General features: G+C 44.1%; 4 protein-coding genes across 5 annotated transcripts; 3 read left to right on the forward strand and 1 right to left on the reverse strand.

Moving 5' to 3' along the window:
• The first annotated feature begins 28 nt into the window (after positions 1-28).
• Positions 29-11,480, forward strand: Cirl (Calcium-independent receptor for alpha-latrotoxin). 2 transcript variants are annotated; one of them, XM_086830344.1, is made up of 13 exons: positions 29-900; positions 1,033-1,097; positions 1,808-1,887; positions 2,227-2,416; positions 2,553-4,030; positions 4,088-4,315; positions 4,373-4,583; positions 4,639-4,879; positions 6,479-6,644; positions 6,701-6,930; positions 7,001-7,098; positions 7,164-8,948; positions 9,016-11,480. In XM_086830344.1, the coding sequence occupies exons 4-13, from the start codon at positions 2,382-2,384 to the stop codon at positions 9,476-9,478; spliced, it is 4,935 nt and encodes a 1,644-aa protein (XP_086686470.1). In that variant the 5' UTR covers positions 29-900; positions 1,033-1,097; positions 1,808-1,887; positions 2,227-2,381; the 3' UTR covers positions 9,479-11,480. The 2 variants fall into 2 exon arrangements, with proteins under 2 accessions (XP_086686470.1, XP_020806025.2); XM_020950366.2 differs by lacking the exons at positions 29-900; positions 1,033-1,097; positions 1,808-1,887 and having other exon boundaries at positions 1,917-2,416.
• A 2,309-nt stretch (positions 11,481-13,789) lies between these two features.
• Vps25 (vacuolar protein sorting 25) lies at positions 13,790-14,620 on the forward strand. Its single transcript, XM_020945751.2, has 2 exons — positions 13,790-13,974; positions 14,028-14,620. The coding sequence occupies exons 1-2, from the start codon at positions 13,925-13,927 to the stop codon at positions 14,500-14,502; spliced, it is 525 nt and encodes a 174-aa protein (XP_020801410.2). The 5' UTR covers positions 13,790-13,924; the 3' UTR covers positions 14,503-14,620.
• Positions 14,621-14,883: 263 nt separating this feature from the next.
• Positions 14,884-17,103, forward strand: Gle1 (Gle1 RNA export mediator). Its single transcript, XM_020946174.2, has 2 exons — positions 14,884-15,016; positions 15,069-17,103. The coding sequence occupies exons 1-2, from the start codon at positions 15,014-15,016 to the stop codon at positions 17,046-17,048; spliced, it is 1,983 nt and encodes a 660-aa protein (XP_020801833.2). The 5' UTR covers positions 14,884-15,013; the 3' UTR covers positions 17,049-17,103.
• Positions 17,104-17,157: 54 nt separating this feature from the next.
• LOC110178906 (zinc finger CCCH domain-containing protein 15 homolog) lies at positions 17,158-18,973 on the reverse strand. The gene is made up of 3 exons (XM_020946186.2): positions 18,599-18,973; positions 18,018-18,455; positions 17,158-17,951 (listed from the first exon to the last, which is right to left on the reverse strand). The coding sequence occupies exons 1-3, from the start codon at positions 18,668-18,670 to the stop codon at positions 17,244-17,246; spliced, it is 1,218 nt and encodes a 405-aa protein (XP_020801845.1). The 5' UTR covers positions 18,671-18,973; the 3' UTR covers positions 17,158-17,243.
• Between the last annotated feature and the right edge of the window lie 507 nt (positions 18,974-19,480).

Below are 19,480 nucleotides of genomic sequence, written 5' to 3' on the forward strand. Positions count from 1 at the left end.
TCGGATTTATTTGTATTGCATTTACAAACTTTTGAAGTTCATAAGTTCTACCCGCCCTTTTTCAAAACAGAATGGCAGCCCTACTGGCAGCTGGGTTTTTTAGTATGACCAGATTTCGTGGAGGTCGATTAGGATTATCTCTAATCAGTATTTCGGCAAATGTTACGATTTTTACATTTTACATGGGAATTGTACTTTACACATGAGAATTCAACCCCAAAAGTGAGAATTCGACCCCATGTATCTGTAAACGTGTGAAATGGTTATCTAGACGTGTAAGATGTAAAATGTTAAACAACAGTATTTTTTATAAACGAAACTATCGATTATCGATATACCCTTTTCAAACCAGAAATTCAGGTATACAGAATTTTTTCTAACAAAAAAAATAGAAAGTTTAAATTGGGCTCCGACAAAAACTCATTTCAGACAGTGAAAAGCATCAACTTAACTGAAAAAAACATGTTACCATAAAGAATAACAAACTAAAGAACACTAAGTTAATGAAAAAATAAAAAGAAGTGCAGCTTAGACCCAGCTTACAAGCGTCTGTTGCTACGTCACCAAGTTACATTCTTTAAAGTGGAAAACCTTAATAATCAATCAAAATCAACTAGAAAAATGCTTTTCCCAAGTGCTAATATGTTTGATTTCCAAGAAAATCTGAAAACATCTTCAAATTCCACAATGGGAACTGTGTGGCAGAACAAAGAAAGCCATCGAAAGTGGGGCTCCGCTGGACAAGTTGCAGCTCCAGACGAAACTTGAAGCGCAGCTGCAGTAACTTTTCTCTATATGTGAAGATATGTATGTATGTACCCACATGCAGTTGGGGTATACCGAGAAAACGAGTCTTTGTTCTGCCCAACAAATCGATGCACCAACTCGAATCCAAGAAGGGTGTGTATTTTTAGTCCCTCTCCCCCTTTTTCTTATCTTCTGTTTGTCGTCTGCCTGCCTGCCTTTTCGTGAATGTGTGTGTGTGTACTCAATATGTAAACAATTATCTTATGTCTTCTTTCTTTCTTTCAGGAATTTCTCATCCCACATTGCGAGCAATGTGAAAAGACTGAAAAGGGAAATATTGGAAAGGAGAGGTAAGTAGTACTTGAAATGAAATATAAACATTTAGTGATTTCTGTTTATTTATAAAATAAGCTGTACGCTATTTTTCCACTTATTTTTATTGATTTTCATTAATTAACCCTTAAATAGGTCACCTTTGTGGTGACATAAATAATCAATTTCGATGGAAAATTTCCATAAAAAAGATTTAACACTAATTTGCTCTTTAAAAAAATACAAAAGTTATATTTTGTATTAATTTGCAATGTATAATAATTATAGTTAGCAGCTTTAAATTCTGTGGAGTCATTTTCGACCCTATAAATTATATATATTCATGATCAGCATCAACAGCCAAGTCGATCTAGCTATGTACGGTCAAAATTTATTTTTTTCAAAATTTTCGAAATTTTACAAGGGGTTACATCGTTAAAATTGTCAAAAACTGAATTAAATATCTAATTTTTTTTTTAAATGTCTTATTGCATATTTTTATCCCAATAAAAACTAGCCTAGAACAGCTTTCAGAATTGAAGTTAAAGCTTTTTTGGCAAAGATATGATCAATTTTATATTCGATCTAATGGCAAACTACAAGGATTTTCCGAATTTAGCTTCCTTCCTTGTTCTTAATCCATGTCTTCTATTATTTAATAAAACCAACACTTATTAGCTTCTTCCAACAATCTTGATTCCTTTCCCGTGATGATTCTTATTAAGTAATTTAAAACTCTTCCTTGCAGTTAAAATACTCCCCTAGCAGGCCTAGACGATAACCGACGATGGACACCAACGGACCATGAGCTGGGGCCGGCAGGATTTGGTATTTATGACTACTATTCTACTTGCTACCAAGCGCATCCATCGCTAACGACCCACCAAAGCCACAAAACAACCACCACCACATATACTAAGTATATCCCAGGCAGTGTAAAAGAGTATCATGCTACCAAACATGTTTGTCTTCTATATCCCATGTGCATATATATCGTTAGAGTGTAAGTGTCTTTGCAGGTTCATCACCAAAACCAAACCAAACTACAACAACCAGCTCAACGCCACTAATTTCATTTCTTCTCAATATATGCCATAACTCTATATATATCCCAAATCCCCTACCCTGCCCTTTACCACCATGACTTATGAATCGATTCCTTTGCAGTTTCCAAGTACCAAACCGCCTACGCCTGCGAAGGTAAGAAATTGACAATCGAGTGTGATCCTGGGGATGTGATCAATCTAATCCGGGCCAACTATGGTCGCTTCTCGATCACCATCTGCAATGACCATGGCAATGTGGAGTGGAGTGTCAATTGCATGTTTCCCAAGTCACTCACCGTTCTGAACTCAAGGTAGAATACTTTTTTATTTAAATACTTTCGATTTATAATTAATTTATAGCTCATTAAAGGGTTATAGTATTAGCCAAGATAAATTAGTGAATTTAGACTAAGCATAAGCCTTCAAACTGTTCCATCTTCCATACAGATGCGCCCACAAGCAGAGCTGCAGTGTGCTGGCAGCCACGAGCATGTTCGGGGATCCCTGCCCCGGAACCCACAAATATCTGGAGGCGCACTATCAGTGCATCAGTGCCGCCCAGACCTCGACGACAACCAAGAGACCCAGCCCACCGCCGTGGGTGCTCAACAATGGCCCACCCATCTTCGGCAATGGCAGTGGGTTGATCCACCCGCCTGGCATTGGCTCGGGAGCTTCGCAACCACCTCCACGACTACCCACGCTGCCCGGCGTGGTGGGTATAAGTGGAAGTACCGGGCTGTTCAATGTGCCACCACCACATACCGCCGTCACTCACTCAACGCCTTCGAGCAGCACGGCTGCCGTGGGCGGTGGAAGAAATAAGGGTGTGGCTAGCTCCACAACGACTACCAAGCATCCGGCTGGTCGCCACGATGGTCTACCGCCGCCTCCACAACTGCATCATCATCACAATCACCATGGTGGCGAAGAGTCCGCCGCACCCACCAAGGCCAGTAGCAAACTTCCGGCTGTCGGCAATGCCACAGCCCCATCAAATACCCGCATCCTTACCGGCGTCGGGGGCTCGGGTACAGACGATGGAACACTGCTGACCACCAAAAGCTCCCCCAACCGGCCACCGGGAACGGCGTCAAATGGATCTTCGGTCTCTGGGAATGGCAGTGTTGTGCGTACCATTAACAACATTAATTTGAATGCAGCTGGAATGTCCGGAGCGGATGATGAGAGCAAGCTGTTTTGTGGACCAACCAATGCCCGCAATCTCTTCTGGAACATGACCCGCGTGGGCGATGTGAACGTTCAGCCTTGTCCAGGCGGTGCAGCCGGCATAGCCAAGTGGCGGTGTGTGCTAATGAAGCGGATGCCGGACGCTGGGTTCGATGAGTACGACGATGAACCAAGTACTACAACACCCGCGCCCAGTGGCGGCGACTGTCTGCACAACAGCAGCAGCTGCGAGCCGCCAGTGAGCATGGCCCACAAGGTGAACCAACGTCTGCGCAACTTTGAGCCCACCTGGCATCCCATGACCCCCGATCTGACGCAATGCCGCAGCATCTGGTTGAACAATCTGGAGATGCGAGTGAACCAACGCGACTCCTCGCTGATCTCCATTGCCAACGACATGTCCGAGGTGACGAGCAGCAAGACGCTCTATGGCGGCGACATGTTGGTCACCACGAAGATCATTCAAACAGTTTCGGAGAAAATGATGCACGACAAGGAGACGTTCCCCGATCAGCGGCAACGGGAGGCCATGATTTCGGAGCTCTTGCTTAATGTGGTCAAAACGGGATCCAATCTTCTGGATGAATCGCAGCTATCCTCCTGGTTGGATCTCAATCCGGAGGACCAGATGCGTGTGGCCACATCCCTGCTCACAGGACTGGAGTACAACGCTTTTCTGCTGGCCGATACGATAATCAGGGAGCGGAGTGTGGTTCAGAAAGTCAAGAATATATGTAAGTTTATTTGATTTCTGTGTGTTTTTTCGAATGACTTATCCAAATCTTCTCCAGTGTTGACCGTCCGCGTTTTGGAAACAAAGACCATCCAGTCGAGCGTTGTCTTTCCGGACTCGGATCAATGGCCCCTAAGTTCCGACCGGATTGAGCTTCCACGCGCAGCTCTAATCGACAACAGTGAAGGCGGCTTGGTGCGCATTGTATTTGCCGCCTTTGATCGCCTGGAGTCCATCCTTAAACCTAGCTATGATCACTTTGATCTAAAGAGCTCACGCAGTTATGGTGAGTAGCTCACAAAATGCTTAACCAGAATGCAAATATATAAATCCTCTCTCTTAGTTCGCAACACCGCAATCCTGGCCAATGACAGTGATACCAATGCGGGAGAGATGCAACAGCGATTGCGGATACTCAATAGTAAGGTGATTTCGGCCAGCTTGGGCAAGGGGCGACATATACAGCTTTCGCAACCCATAACCCTGACGTTGCAGCATCTAAAAACGGAGAATGTAACGAATCCCACTTGCGTGTTTTGGAACTATATTGACCAGTAAGGCTTCTACTCATCTTCATTTTTCAATAATTTCAATTTGAAATCGTTACAGTGCTTGGTCTGCCAACGGCTGCAGCCTGGAGTCCACGAACCGAACGCACAGCGTGTGCAGTTGCAACCATCTCACCAACTTTGCCATTCTCATGGACGTGGTGGATGAACATCAGCACTCGCTGTTCACCATGTTCGACGGCAACATGCGCATCTTCATCTACATTAGCATAGCCATCTGTGTGGTGTTCATAGTGATTGCCCTGCTCACACTGAAGCTGTTTAATGGGGTCTTTGTGAAGGTAAGAAACGCCACTGGTCCGCTGCCCCATCAACGGGCGGGAAGCAGGCGCCAGCAGAACAATATACGCGATCAGACCCACGAGTCCCTAACCTTGACTGCACCCAGCAGCCAGACCAATGTGTCGGCGCCGAGTCATGGTAATACGAACTTTATCCAGCACAATTCCATTCGCAACTCGCATCGCAACAATCTGAACTACAATGTCCAGCAGCAGCAGCAACAGCAACAACAAGTAGTTGCAGCAGCTGCGGCTGCTGTGGTGTTGTCCAATCAACCGCAACGCAACATGAACATGAACAATCTGAATCTGAATCTGCATCAGCATGGCCAGCAAACGGCGGCGGCTGCAGCTGCTGCTGCTTCAATTGCTGCTGCCCTCCAGCAACATGCCGTGCAGGCAACCAGCAACAACCTCAACATCAGTCACAATTACCTGCAACAGCAGCAGCAGCAACTTGCCCAGCAGCAGCAGCAGCAGCTGCAACATCCGCATCGCAATCACAATCTGGATTCCAACACAAACAACATCATCATGCAGGCGAATATGGATGACTTACAATATAAGTGGTGGTGGTGGTGAAATAACAGAAAAGCAAACACGAATTTTAGGCTAGGCTAGGCTCTCCACATAGACTTATGTATTTATGATCAGAGACTCATGTGATATAATGCTTAAGTAACTCAAATTGTTAATGGAACTGCTCTCTCTTTTTAATAGGACTCAAACATAAGACTCGAAAGCTGCGACGGGAAGCGATGGATATCTCGGGTCATGCTGAGGAGTAACCGAAATGAGATAGTTCATCGCCTCCCAGCGACAGCTTGCACTCGAAGACTTTTCATTTATAAATCTATATATATTTATGTATCGTAGTTATTCGTCATAGTCTAAGTTTAGCTCACTTGATCCCTCTTCGTTTTATTAGAAATCATCGTTATTTTGGCATGTTTTTTGAGAGAACCTAACCCCATTTCGATGTGCATTCATTGTTTAACAAATTTAATTTAGAAAATACATTAAAACACTTCTGATTTTCTTTTGTATTTAATTAATTATAATAAACTCCACAAATGTTGCTAACCATTGTCCTGTAAATATCGTGCATTTTGTGTTTGTTCATTTCATTTGTATATACATACTGTTGTGCTTGTTTCGTGTCTTGTTTATTGTTCTTAGTTAATGCGTATAATATTCGTTATTGATTTTATTTAGGTAGTTTTTCGGATTCTTTCACCACCACCCACCAAAATTATTGTAAATCAAATCCTACATTAAGTTTGGCTAACAAAATTTAAAACTATCTTTGGGAAGGAGCTGCTGCAATGGCGGAATTCACGATTTTCGTTTCCATTGTTGGATCACCATTGATAGGGAAACTTTAGTTTGGAAGGATAACGCTTGCCAATTTCAATTTCAAATTTTTTCACATGACCGATTTTATGTCATTTAAAAGAAAAAATCGGTGGGCTTTTATCGCTATTGTTCTTGGGTTCTACTGCTGGTTGCTTGGCTCCCACAAGTTTTCATATATTTTACTGCGACACTTATCCAAACTCTTTCTCTGTCTCTCACTTTACCTATATCTTTTATAACTAGTCTGCCCGAACCTCAATATATACCAGTATATACCTCTGCCTGCTGGCCATCGAGCTGCTATTTCTTCTGGGCATTGAACAGACCGAAACAAGCACATTTTGCGGTTTCATAACCTGCTTTCTCCACTGTGCCATCCTATCCGGCACTGCCTGGTTCTGCTACGAAGGTAAGGTGTCCCCGATCCTGTTTTCAATTTGCAGCTAACTTGTTCCTCCCGTCCAGCCTTCCATTCGTACTCCATCCTCACCTCGGATGAGCTTCTGCTTGAGGTGGATCAGACACCCAAGGTCAATTGCTATTACCTATTTTCCTATGGACTGTCATTGACTGTGGTCGCCGTCTCGGTGGTCATCAATCCCAGCACCTATACCCAGAGTGACTATTGTGTATTGATGGAAGCAAATGCTTTGTTTTACGCCACCTTTGTGGCTCCGGTGCTCATCTTCTTTGTGGTAAGTGCTTAATATATATCCTCCAGTTGAACTCTGAATGGGAACATGTTTGTTATTTTTATTATTTAAGGCTGCCATTGGCTACACATTCCTGTCCTGGATCATTATGTGCCGCAAGAGTCGCACAGGCCTGAAGACCAAGGAGCACACTCGCCTGGCCAGCGTTCGGTAAGTCTGCATTACGCATTCCTCCAAGCTTCTTTTGCTCATCCTAAGTGTTTGTTATCCCATAGCTTTGACATCCGCTGCTCCTTTGTGTTTCTGCTGCTACTTAGTGCTGTTTGGTGCTCTGCCTACTTCTACTTGCGTGGAGCCAAGATGGACGAGGACACAGCCGATGTGCATGGCTACTGCTTCATTTGCTTCAACACCTTGCTGGGACTGTACATCTTTGTATTCCATTGCATCCAAAACGAGAAGATCCGGCGGGAGTATCGTAAATATGTGCGACAGCATGCCTGGCTGCCGAAGTGCCTACGCTGCTCGAAGACATCCATTTCGTCGGGCATAGTGGCAGGTGGTGGACCAACTGCTGGAACTCTCTGCAGTGTCTCAACCGCTAAAAAGCCAAAGCTGCCGATGGGGGCGATGGGCGAGGAGGGACATGATGAACAAATGCCTCAGACAGGTGTGGCCGCCACCGAGGACATTATTATAGGAGCTAGCTCCGACACCGAACTGAACGAAGCCCAGCAGAGAAGAACGCTCAAGAGCGGACTGATGACTGGCACATTGCAGGCACCTGCTCAGCCACTGGGAAACCAAGTGGTGCTCGAAAGGAACAGCACACTGCGATCTACCGGACATGCCTCGCCCACCAGCTCGGCCGGGTCCACCCATCACATCTTTGCCCACAAGCAGCAACAGCAGCCTCTGGGAGAGTCCTATTACCACCAGCCGGACTACTACAGCCTGAAGCAGCCTCCCGCCGGCACAGCAGCATTAAAGGCTCAGCGTGAGTACTTCAACAATGCTGGAGCTTCCGCCTCGTCGCCGCAGCAAGCGCACGAGGTGTTCTACTGGACGCAGAAGCCAAACAGCCAGCATGGTAAAAAGAAGCGCGGTGCCGGCGGAGTACCCGCTTCTCCCAGCGGATCCCTGCACAGCCGCAACGCCGCCGTCTCCCAGGTGTTCTATCCATCGTACAAAAAGACCAAGCCCGGACAGCTGGCCGGCTATCCGCATTATGCGGAAGCTCTGGACCCGCCACAAACCACAGGCAATGCGGCTGCCTACTATCAACAGCAGCAGCAGCAACAAATGCGTCGCCAGCAACAGCAGCAGCAACTGTCCTCGGATGAGGAGCAGAGCGAGCAGCACGCCCACCTGTTGCATTTACAAAACCAGCAGCAACAGCAGCTGCAACAGCGACGTGCTGGCAGCCAGCAACAGCTGCCCGCTCCGCCGCCGCACATGGCGCAGTATCAGCTGGAGTTCATGCAGCGCCAGCTTAGAAATAAGCATTCCAACTGTGATCTGGGCATGAACGATGCCTACTACAACCAGGGCAGTGTCGGCGGTGCGGATGCCGGGCCGGTGTACGAGGAGATCCTCAGCAACCGCAACTCGGATGTGCAGCACTACGAGGTTGGGGACTTCGATGTGGACGAGGTGTACAACAATAGCGTTGGCACCGGTGTCTTCAACAACATGCGAGCGGCTGTAGCCGCTGGCGGAAGTCGCTATGGCGGCGGTAGCCTCAGCGGCGGCAGTGTCTCGTCCAGAAGCCAACAGCAGCAACAATTGCAAAAGCATCTGCAACAGCAGCAGCAACAACAGTCGCTGGCCCAGCAGAGATCGGGTCGTCGCTGCACGGCTGACGATGATGATGATGATGACGATGAGGAGGATGAGGAGGCTACTGCTGCAGAGCAGTTGCACGGCAGATACTGTGATGATGATGATGAGGAGGAGGAGAGCGATTTAGAAGACGATCCGCATGGATTGCCGCCCCAGAGCGTTGAGCGAATGGAACGTTTGATGGCGATACAGGACGAGGAGTTCAAGCGGCGGTTTCAGTAAGTAGATATTGGGTTTTGCCACCAGCGATAGGTTTGTAATATTATCTCCCGTTTCCCCCAACAGAAGTGAACAGCGCAAACGTGGAGCGCCCATTGATTATGGCGCCTTGCCACCAGGATCAGCGTCACACCCCGAGCACAACGATGCGGTTTTTGGGGTTAGCGGCGGCGTTGGTGAGGGCTCCATGCGTGGCGCGTTCCGGCAGCAGCAGCAGCAGCAACAACAGAATGCCAAGTCGCCAGGCGCCCGTCTGGCGGTGAATGAGCTATTCGGTCAGGGCAATGCCGGACCGCCGCTGCCTCCGGCCAATCAGACGCCCGCGCAGAAGCGTCAACAGCTACAGAAACTGTCACCGCAGTCCACCACATCATCGTCGTCGCATACATCACACAGCACCCCCCATCCGCATCCATTATCCCATCCGCATTCGCATCAGCATCCCCCGCACCATCAGCAGCGCCACTTGTCGGCCATGCTGGACGAGAACAACACGGTTCGATGTTATCTGGAGCCACTGGCAAAGTGAGGCGCCCAAGTAACGTAATACACCCCCGGAACAGTCTTAGGCAAAAATTGTAGCTTAGGGTCTCTAGCTATATATACCTAGTATTAGTCGTTAGTCGAAATATGGAGCATTGTGTGAAACAACATGCTCTCATGCTATACGTGCAGTGATTCGAGAATCCCAAAACCCTATGAATGTATATGTAATAACTCAAACCTAGGACATACTAAGGAAGATGGAAGATGGAAGACCGACCACGCGGTGAATGCTTCTTGGGTGAACATTTCACTCTCTCATAAGCAACCCGACACTAATATGAAGCAGAGAAAGAGCAGTGCAAGCTTAACCAAAATATGAGGGATGTGCGATCGGGTACTTCGCTCGACTTGCATGCATTATTTTATACCAACTCGGAAATCGATATTAAATATAAATGTATGTACCATATATATATGTATAATGTGTATTGTAATACATGTCACCACATGCCATTTTTAAAAACTTAATAATAATTTAAAGAACAAGCAAGAATCAAGTATATATACTATATATTTGAGTGTATATGTATAAGATATATGCAAGAACTGTATGTACATGATGGATATATATATATGTATATGGAATGCAGGCGAATTATGTTTTATGTATTTTGTAAGGAATCAATTGTTTTTTGATTTTTGCTGATTACGCTCGTAAGATAAAGCTTAAGATTTGTTTCGTGTTTCATAAACCAAAAGAGAAGTTAAGAAAAATCCCCCGTGGAACCTATATTTTTTGTAATTGAGTTTTTGCTGTCCAACTGCCGATTTACACACAACACACCTCTCTGAACCAAATATTCCTTCCAACTGAAACTGACTTAGAGGCAAGTGTAAAGACTATTCTTTCAACCACAAATGAATATGTGGTTAATGCCATTTTGTTTGTCGCATTTCTTTTATGTTTTGTAAGCGAACCAGAGCGACGCATTTGAAGTGTACATTTTCATCAATATATTGATGCTTTAAGCACACATAGGGGCATTTATATTATATTTTTTGAAGATACTGATTATACTGATTGGAATGCTTTATTATTTATACGAATATAACTAAAGAATTAATACATTAAAAGCTATGTAAATGTCTTGGAAAATGCATGGCAGGCACCAAACGATAGAGCTGCATACCTACGGAAAAAATACCTATATAGCAATGAAAGATTTCAACCAAACCTCACTTGTTAACTAGGAACTAACTGTAAACTCTTAAAGAACAACACTAGCCAGCTAAAAACACTCAACTGTACTATCAACTCACACCTTATCCTAACCCCCGTATGGCATTCTCTCTAGAATTTCACGCATGTGTACAAAAACCAAATAAAAAATAAAGTGCAAAACCAGAAGATTATTACCATATACACTACATGTCGTCATCAAGTCCAACCAAAGACTATATTTATGATAACAAGATGTGTAACGCCAAACGATTTTTTTGAACTCGAATACAATATTGGTCGTCGGCTGCATCCTGTTATTCTAAGGTCTTTGATTCGACACAGGAGACCCCCAACCCCCAGCAAGTACAACTTGACTGGCAAACCAGCAGAAGCACGATTCGATATGCACCCAAAGGATATAGTTAGAAATTAAGCACCAGCAGCATTAAACTAGACACACAAATTAGTGTAAAAATGAATTCGAAGCTCCTCCTACGCATTGGTGTGTGGACAAGGAATACGGAATAGCAGATATTGAATGTATAGTGTTGCGCCTCCTAGTACTTTACTTATATTAAACCAGATATATATCAGATACTAGCATATATGTGAATGTATATTGATGATGCAAGCCAGCCACTGCAAACCCCTTCTGCTCCTCACTTACCAAATTGGATCGGATTGGAACCCCAAGTAAACCCAAGTCAAGTCACCCAATAACTCTCAAACTTTATCGAAAAGCCCGATGAAAATGTTAATGTACACAGTTTTTTCTATTTAAGAAAAATTACAAGAAATGGATTGCATTTTAATGTAAATGGAATCATTGTGTTTTAATGGGATCGACATGGATAGAAGGCCTATTAGTTAGAAGGTTAAACTAATTTATATTTTATCATGGTATCAGCATTTTCGTGATCGCATTTTATTTTTGTTTTTAAATTAGAAATTCGTATTTCTTAAGGAATATTAAAGAAAACATGAGAATAACGTCGGAAAGCCCTTGTTGATATACCTTTGTAGTTTGCAAATGAATTATAGGATCGAATCCGGATCATAGCTAAATCAAAAAAGCGTTAATTTTAATTCGGGAAGCTGTCCAATGCATATTTTGATTAGGCTTATAAATCTGCATACTTCACTTGAAATGTAAGAAAATAAAATTTTTTGACAATTTTAACGATGTATAAAAATTTGAAAAAATTGTTTATCTTTCCTGGATGCCAAGAAATTTTCGCCTGTTGATGCTGATCAAGAATATATATTATTTATGGGGTCGGAAATGACTCCATCACAGTTTAAACAGCTTCGATTTACGAATGCGTACTAGGGGATGCTTAACGAATATTTGGTGAAAATTTCAATAGTTTGTAACCGTCAGACATCGAGAAAATTTAATAACAGTGGGTGGTTTATTTGGGCTGATAGCTAAGGCGCGAACTATGAAAATGGAACCAGATGGGAACCTGCAGAGAACCACTCGCTGAACCAGACCATGGAACCATGATGAGAAAAATACTAAATTAAATAACAATAGCAAATTGTTGAATAAAACATTAAGAAAAGTAACTGCCCAATAAATGGAAACGCCATTTAAGACAATTTGGTGGGATTTTCATTTTAATCAGGAAAATTACCTATTTCGTTATTTTTTCGACTATTTTAGTATATACCGACAAGCAAAATCGACGCAAACTTTTACAAAAATCTTACGCCCTTAAATGAACGCGTAAAACTTCCACGGTATCTCGCACGATAGGGAAAAATATTCTCTAATTTCAAATTAATTAAGAATTCTGAAATTCAAGTGTCTCGCTTTTCCGACCTTATTAATAAACACTGGCTTCATATCGATAGGGACACCTCCCACACCCTATGGATGAATAGCCCGCCAGATAATATTCCTATTGACCATTTAAACAATTGTATAAAATATGCATGCCCCATGAATGGATTTGACATTCCATGAATTTTGGTAGATGTTTCATCAAAATCCGTTCAGCCGTTCAAGAGAAAACATCACTTTTTCATTTATTTCCATAAATGTTCCTACGAAGAATAAATATATCTGGCAGCACTGCCTGCCTAAAATTAAGTCAATTTTGTTTAAACTTTATTATAAAACTTATACAAAATGAAGATCGTACAATTAATGGGATAATTTGATCTATGTTTCATAAAAATCTGTTCAGTCGTTAATGAGAAATCCCGACTTTTTCATTTATTGCCATAAATGTATGCATGTGTGTAGGTTCGACGAACAATATTAAATATAAAATGTGATTTAAACTTAATGGTAGGATGTATGTAGCAAAGCAATATACGGCATCGCAGTTCTGAACATTTTAATCCGTTATATACTAGTGAGAGTATGTAGAAGACTAACTGCAAAGTTTTATTTAGATAGCTTTAAATATGAGGGTCTAGTTTGCATATAATTGGACAGACAGACAGATGGACATGGCTAGATCAACTCGACTGTTGATGCTGATCAAGAATATATATACTTTATGTGGTCGGAAATAATTTATTCACCGCGTTGGAAATTTTTGACCTGAAATCATATTACAAAGCACGGGCATTGAAGCACTAGATTTGAGAACTTAATTTTCGAAATGACATTTAAAAGTCTGACCAATAAACGACATCTTTATTCTAAGCAATTTGGTAGGTGTTTCGTTGAAATCCATTAAGTAGTTTAGGAGAAAATAACATTTTTAATTAATAATTTATATACCACGGAGGCATGACTATGCACCCCTGGTACCCAACTGCAATAAATGAAAAGTCGGGATTTCTCATTAACGACTGAAGGGATTTTGATGAAACATAGATCAAAATGTTCAGAACTGCAATGCCGTCTATTGGAAAATCTTCTTTTTGCATAGGTTTAACCAAGTTTCTTGTTTTTAGTCAGGCAGGGCAGCAGGATACACGATTTTTCACATTCTTTAATGTATCTAATTTTCACATACTTTCAAACCCAGTAAAAAACAATAGTAAATTCATTTTTTAGCATTTAAAAACTTTATTTTATTCGATTTTGTGTCTTACTTACGAAATAAATTTAAAATTTAAGATCCCTCCATGTTCCATTTTCCCACCGTTCTATTTCGACGCTAACTCATCGACGCTATTTTGACGGACATTCACAATATCGGTATGTGTTTGGTATTTTAAACCGAAATCGATATGGCCACTCTAAAACATTAGTAACTAAAATTTTTATCGCCCAAAACAAATGTTTGCTTCGAAAAGTTGATCAAAATGACTGATTTCCAGTGGCCCTGGGAATACACCTTCCCACCCTTCTTCACGTGAGTAACTACTAAAGTAATCGGACTGGGAGTCTGGCTAATACCGGCTTTAGTTTACAGCCGCACGAAGAAACCAGGCAGCGCCAGCTGAAGGTCTGGACAGATCTCTTTCTCAAATACCTCAAGCACACGAATAGGTATTCGCTGAGCATCAATGACCACAGCTTGCCGCTCTTCCACAACGAATCCCTCAACCGCCGCCTGTCGCCGGAGCTCGTACTGGCAATCCTGAAGGAGCTGGAGCGCAGTGGTCATGCCAATCCGCTGGACAAGCGTCACCAGGAGTGGCAGGTGTACTGGCACACCCTAGAGGAGTACGGGAACATGGTGTACGACTGGGTGCAGGAGACGGGTCAGACAAACACCATCTGCACGCTGTACGAGATTGCCTCTGGGGAGAATACCAGTCAGCTGGATTTCCATGGTGTGGATGCAGCGGTGTTGCTGAGTGCGTTGCGATTGCTGGAGGAGAAGGGCCGGTGTGAGCTAATCGAGATGGATGGCAGCCACGGCGTCAAGTTTTTCTAATTTTTTAGTGTCCACTACTTGTCCACTACTTGTACTTGTATTTGTTAATTTTGTTTTGTGCATCACTAGGAACTATACTTCGGTATATTATTAAAACACAATGTGTATATTGCTTAAATAATTTTTTAAATATGGAAACCTTTGGGTACACAATCAAGTAGTGCTTAAATCACCTTTGTGCTTGAAATTAATTCCTCGTAATGTTTAATACTTTTGCGATTCATAATATTTATATATTTAATTCAAATATTTATGGTTAATTATTTGAATTGTTGGGAAAATAGCTTTATATAAATAAATAAATAAATATTGGTTTATATATCTTAAAATTTTGAAATATATTAAGACATTCCATTTTCTTATTTTTAGTTCCAACCTTTTTTTTATTGAACAAAATAACGAGTTTTTCCCCACACTATCGCGATAGTGCCAAGCCATCGTGGATACGATAGTCACATCTCTATTCGCGCTTGAACATATTTTATTTTATATTAATTATTAAAAAGAGGAAATGGTATGTCAAACCTTCATATTTATACAGCTCTTACATTTAATTAATATTTCAGAGTGTGGACGACCGTCTGAATATGGAAACGGTGCTGCAGCACGCGGCTCTCGCCTCCAGTACCTGTACAGGACGCACTCTTGGCGAGGATCGGGATCCGTTGTGGGAGGCGGGTAGAAAACCGATTCCACGGGAAGCTGAGGAACCTATTGTTAAGCTGGATAGCAGTATACCGCACATTCCCGTGAGAGTCGTCACCGAACCCAGTTTACCCTGCTTTCCCGACGCAGACGCCATTAATGCCAGCATAGTCAAGAGGGTGTTGGCGGACGAAGCAAAGAAGAGCGTTCGCCTGCAACTGAATGCGCTCAAAGAGCGTCAGGAAACCTTTCGGCTAAAGCGCGAATCCCTACAGCAGGAGGTGGAGCGTCACAGCGAACAGCTAAACCAGAAGGCTTTGCGAGAGCAAAAGAAAAATCAGCTTATCGAGGAGGCAGAGAAGCTGACTAGGGCGCAACTGGAGGAACAGCAGCGAGAGCAGTTGGAAATGCGCCATAATACGAACAGCAAGCTGCACAAGTTGGCGGTGGAGGGCGTGTCTCGGTGCCAGCAACGTTTTAGGAAAAAATATGAGGGCATCGCAAAGCTACTGCTCTCTCTGGACAGGGAGACTGTGCAGGTGTGCTCCGAGCACAACAAACAGCTCAAGGAGCTGGGACAGCAGTTTGATCAGCTGGTCAGCACCGTGGCAGCGGGTAAGATGGAGCAGAGTGAGTTTCTCCGCTCGCTCATAAAAGCGGAGCAGTGCTGCAAGAGCCTACAACAAGTTGAGCAAGACATCATACGGCAACTGGCTGAGTTCTCGCAACTAATTCAGCAGCAGCTGAAGCTGGAGGCAGCGAAGAAGCTGGAGGAGGAGCGACAACGGCAGCTGGAGGAGGAGAAGCGGCGCCAGCAGCAGGAAAAGGAAGAGATGGAGGCACGCCAAAAGCAGGCTGAGGCAGCCAAAGAGAAAGCTGCCGCACCCCCTGCCCCAGCGGCGGCTCCTGCTCCTGCTCCTACACCCGCTCTTGCTGTTGCTCCGTCTGAAAGTACAACGACTAATGTCCACCCAGACCGCTTGCAGTTCTACAACGATGTTATTGCCCTGTACCAAGGCAAGGTGGACTCTGTTAAGCCTCTGCAGACGGAGGAGTCCCTGAAGCAGTACCGCACCGGCTGCCAAAGAGCCATCAATCTGCCCCTGAACGCCATTTCGGCAGTCAGCCCGCAGCATTTGTCCAACAGCTTTGAAAAATTATACAACTTCTTCGCTGGACAGCCCGTCAAGGTGCTCAATGGAACCTCAATAACAATCAACGATCATCCGTTGGCCCGTGACTACTGCATGCTGCTGATGGCCAAAAAATTCGTTAGCCAAACGGACACGGCGATCTCTAGCAACCCACAGGCTGCGTTTCCCTTCGCTTCGGTGATTGCCACCTTTTGGAAGCTCATGCCCGATTTCGGAAAAGTATTTCTGGCCTACCTATACAAGGAGTCGCCCTTCCTGGTGCCCTATGTGATTCCCCAGCAGCCGGGACAGGCTCCGGAGGCGTACCTCAAGACAATTGGTTACCGTCTGTCGGACAACAATGAACTGGAGAAACCCGACAGCTATTTAAAGCGTCAAACGGGAATTGCTCGCCTCTATGCCGCTGTGATTATAACACCAGGACGCAAGGCCGATGGCCCCGAGCACTGCTTCGGACTGGAGGAGGGCTGGCGCTGGTTGGCCCATGTAGTTCATGTTAAGCCGCTGCCCGACGTCAGTGCCACGCTGATCATGGAAATTCTTCAAACGCTCGGCTTCGAGCTCTGGCGCACCTATGGAAAACAATTTGTGAAGCTGCTCCTCTTTATCCAGAACCATTACCTGCCCCAGTTGGCTGTATATGACGAGGGCGGGCCAAAGACACGGCTAGAGATGCTTCTGGCCAAGTTCCTGAGAGAGCGCCAGATACCCCAGGCAGTGGGAGTTTTGCCGCCAGGTTTTTGGTAATTTAATAAAAGAATTAGGTAAAATACAAAATAAAAACAAAACATCAAATAATAAACTATCGTTGACTCCGTTTTCAGTTCGTAAAACGCTATTTCCAAAAATGCAACACTTAAAAGCCACAACTTTATTGATTGATGGGTTAGCTAAAGGCAGAAATCATTTCATGAACTCATTTTAAACAAACTTCGCAAGGGACTAATCATCATCTTCATCTTCCAAATCCAAGTCATCCAGTTCGCCGGCCAGATCAACAAAGAGATCCTTGTTGATAGGTGCAGCATCGTTGGCGGGTTCAGACGATGAGGGACCGTCGTCAGCCGCTGCCTCCTCGGCTGCGGCAGTTTTTGCGGCTTCTGTGGCTTGGTCCAATAGCCGGGTAGTGGATGCAATTGTGCCGGAGCCATCCACCTCCTTGGCAGCCAGTGACAGGGCGGCCAAGTCGAGTTCCTTGAATTCCACGGCATTGTCGTCGTCGTCGTCCTCCCGCTTGTAAATGTCGAACGCAGCATCGCCGTCCTCCATTGGTCCGTCGTCGACCAGGTCGGGATTGAAGCTGAACATTTCGCGACCTGAGATGCCAAACTGTTTGCCCTTGCTAAAGTCATTCTTTTTCCGCTCCTCTTCGGCTACCAGCTTGGCCTTCTTCTCCGCCAGCTTGCGTTTCTTCCAGGCGAGGAAGGACTCGAGGGTTACTCGCGTCTGGTTGGGCCCCAGGGCGGCGCGCTCCTTCTCGATTAGGTCGACCAGCGATATTTCCGTGGGCTTCTCCTCCTTTTTCTTGTCACGCTTCAAAACATAGCCCGGCGGCAGGGCGTGTCGGTAGATGCACTTCTCGCCATTGGGACACTCCCAGAACCATCCGTACTTGGACTTTTCCACGGCCTCCAAGAAGAACTTGCAGATCTGGAATAGAATGTGTTAGTTAGTAAAGAATTTTACGGGAAGCGACTTCAGTTTAATAAAACGCACAATATCCGTGGTGGGGCGCTGCTTCTCGCCAGAGCTCTTCTTGTCGACCACCTCCTTCAGCTTGGCATCGTCCCAGTTGGCCATCGAGTCCTCCTCGTTGTCGCGCATGTCGACGTAAATGGAGCGCTTCTCAACCTTGTTCTCCTGGGACAGGTCATGGGAGAACTTACACTTGTCGCCCTTGGTGCAAATTCCCTGCTTAAAGAAGGCACACACCACCGACTTGGGGTCGGTGCCCTTCTCCACCTTCTGCGTCTGCACCGGCTTGAAGATCATGGCCATCTCACGCTGGTCCGCCAGCTTCTTTTCCTTCTCCTCCTTGCGCTTGTCGCCATCCTGCCGCGGATGGTGGCCGCCAGCCTGCACTTGCTTCTGCACCTGCTGGATGAACTTCTGCTGCTTGTTGCCCTTCTTGTTCTTCAGTCCGAAGGTCTTGTCCTGCCGATGCAAATACATACACATATGTACTTATACATGTTGATTTATCACTGATCGGTTTTCGGTCTGACCACATCACAGGAATAATGTGGAGGCAGCCGGGATGCCGATACACCGCCGCTTTCCCGGTTCGCCCAGCCTACCTCAATGACTTTCTCCTTCTTTTTCTGCTCGGTCTTCTTGCTGGGACCAGCCGGTGCCTTCTTTGGGGGCATATTCGGGCGGTATACGGGAATTTATTGACTCGAAATTAGAAATTAAATTCAACCAAATTTTTTTGCAACCACGCTGGAACAAGAGGCAGGCCTGCCAACCTGTATCATTTTTCACTAGTGCTGCCAGAACTGAAAAAGCAAAAGAGTCTAGATTTTGAGATTAAAAAAAATAAAATTAACAAAAAAGGAAATCCAAAGCTTATTCGCAGTTGCAACTTGCAATTACATTAAAGGATCGAATTGAAAATCAATCATAAATAAGCTTAAATTATTCGCGTTCTGTGAATCAATACTTATCGATATATTTATATGACCGTTTTTTGACAAATCAAAGTTTAATAAACGCATAACTATTTTTACTTCGGAAAGCTTGAAAGCTTATGTGGGGCGCTAGAATAAAAAATAGAGCAACTAACAAAATATTTAAAAAATATATATATATTTATATATATATTTAACGATTTATGCAAGTTAATGTATTTTGAAATTGTTATTTGGTATTTGGTAAAAAACTAATAAAGGATAATTGATGTAATTCTAAACCTTAAACTTGGAAAAGTTAACATAATTTAGAGGTTTCCCCTTTGTTTTTCTGTTTTACACTTTCTGGGGTTAAAATTAGCAATCACTTGACTGGGAATCAAGAATAGGTGTAAATTGGCAACCCGGAAGTCTTCCTACTCCCAGAAGTTGCTGTGGAGCGAGCAGTTAATAAGTTGAGGTACCTATTTGAGATGACTTAATGGCAACAGTGGAATAAGTAGAATTTTACCTACGTCTCATCAGTTACCAAAAGTTTGCAAAGGATTC

This window comes from Drosophila serrata, unplaced genomic scaffold, assembly GCF_035046125.1.
Source record: "Drosophila serrata isolate PLE 108 unplaced genomic scaffold, ASM3504612v1 contig_240, whole genome shotgun sequence".
NCBI classification, from domain to species: Eukaryota; Metazoa; Arthropoda; class Insecta; order Diptera; family Drosophilidae; genus Drosophila; species Drosophila serrata.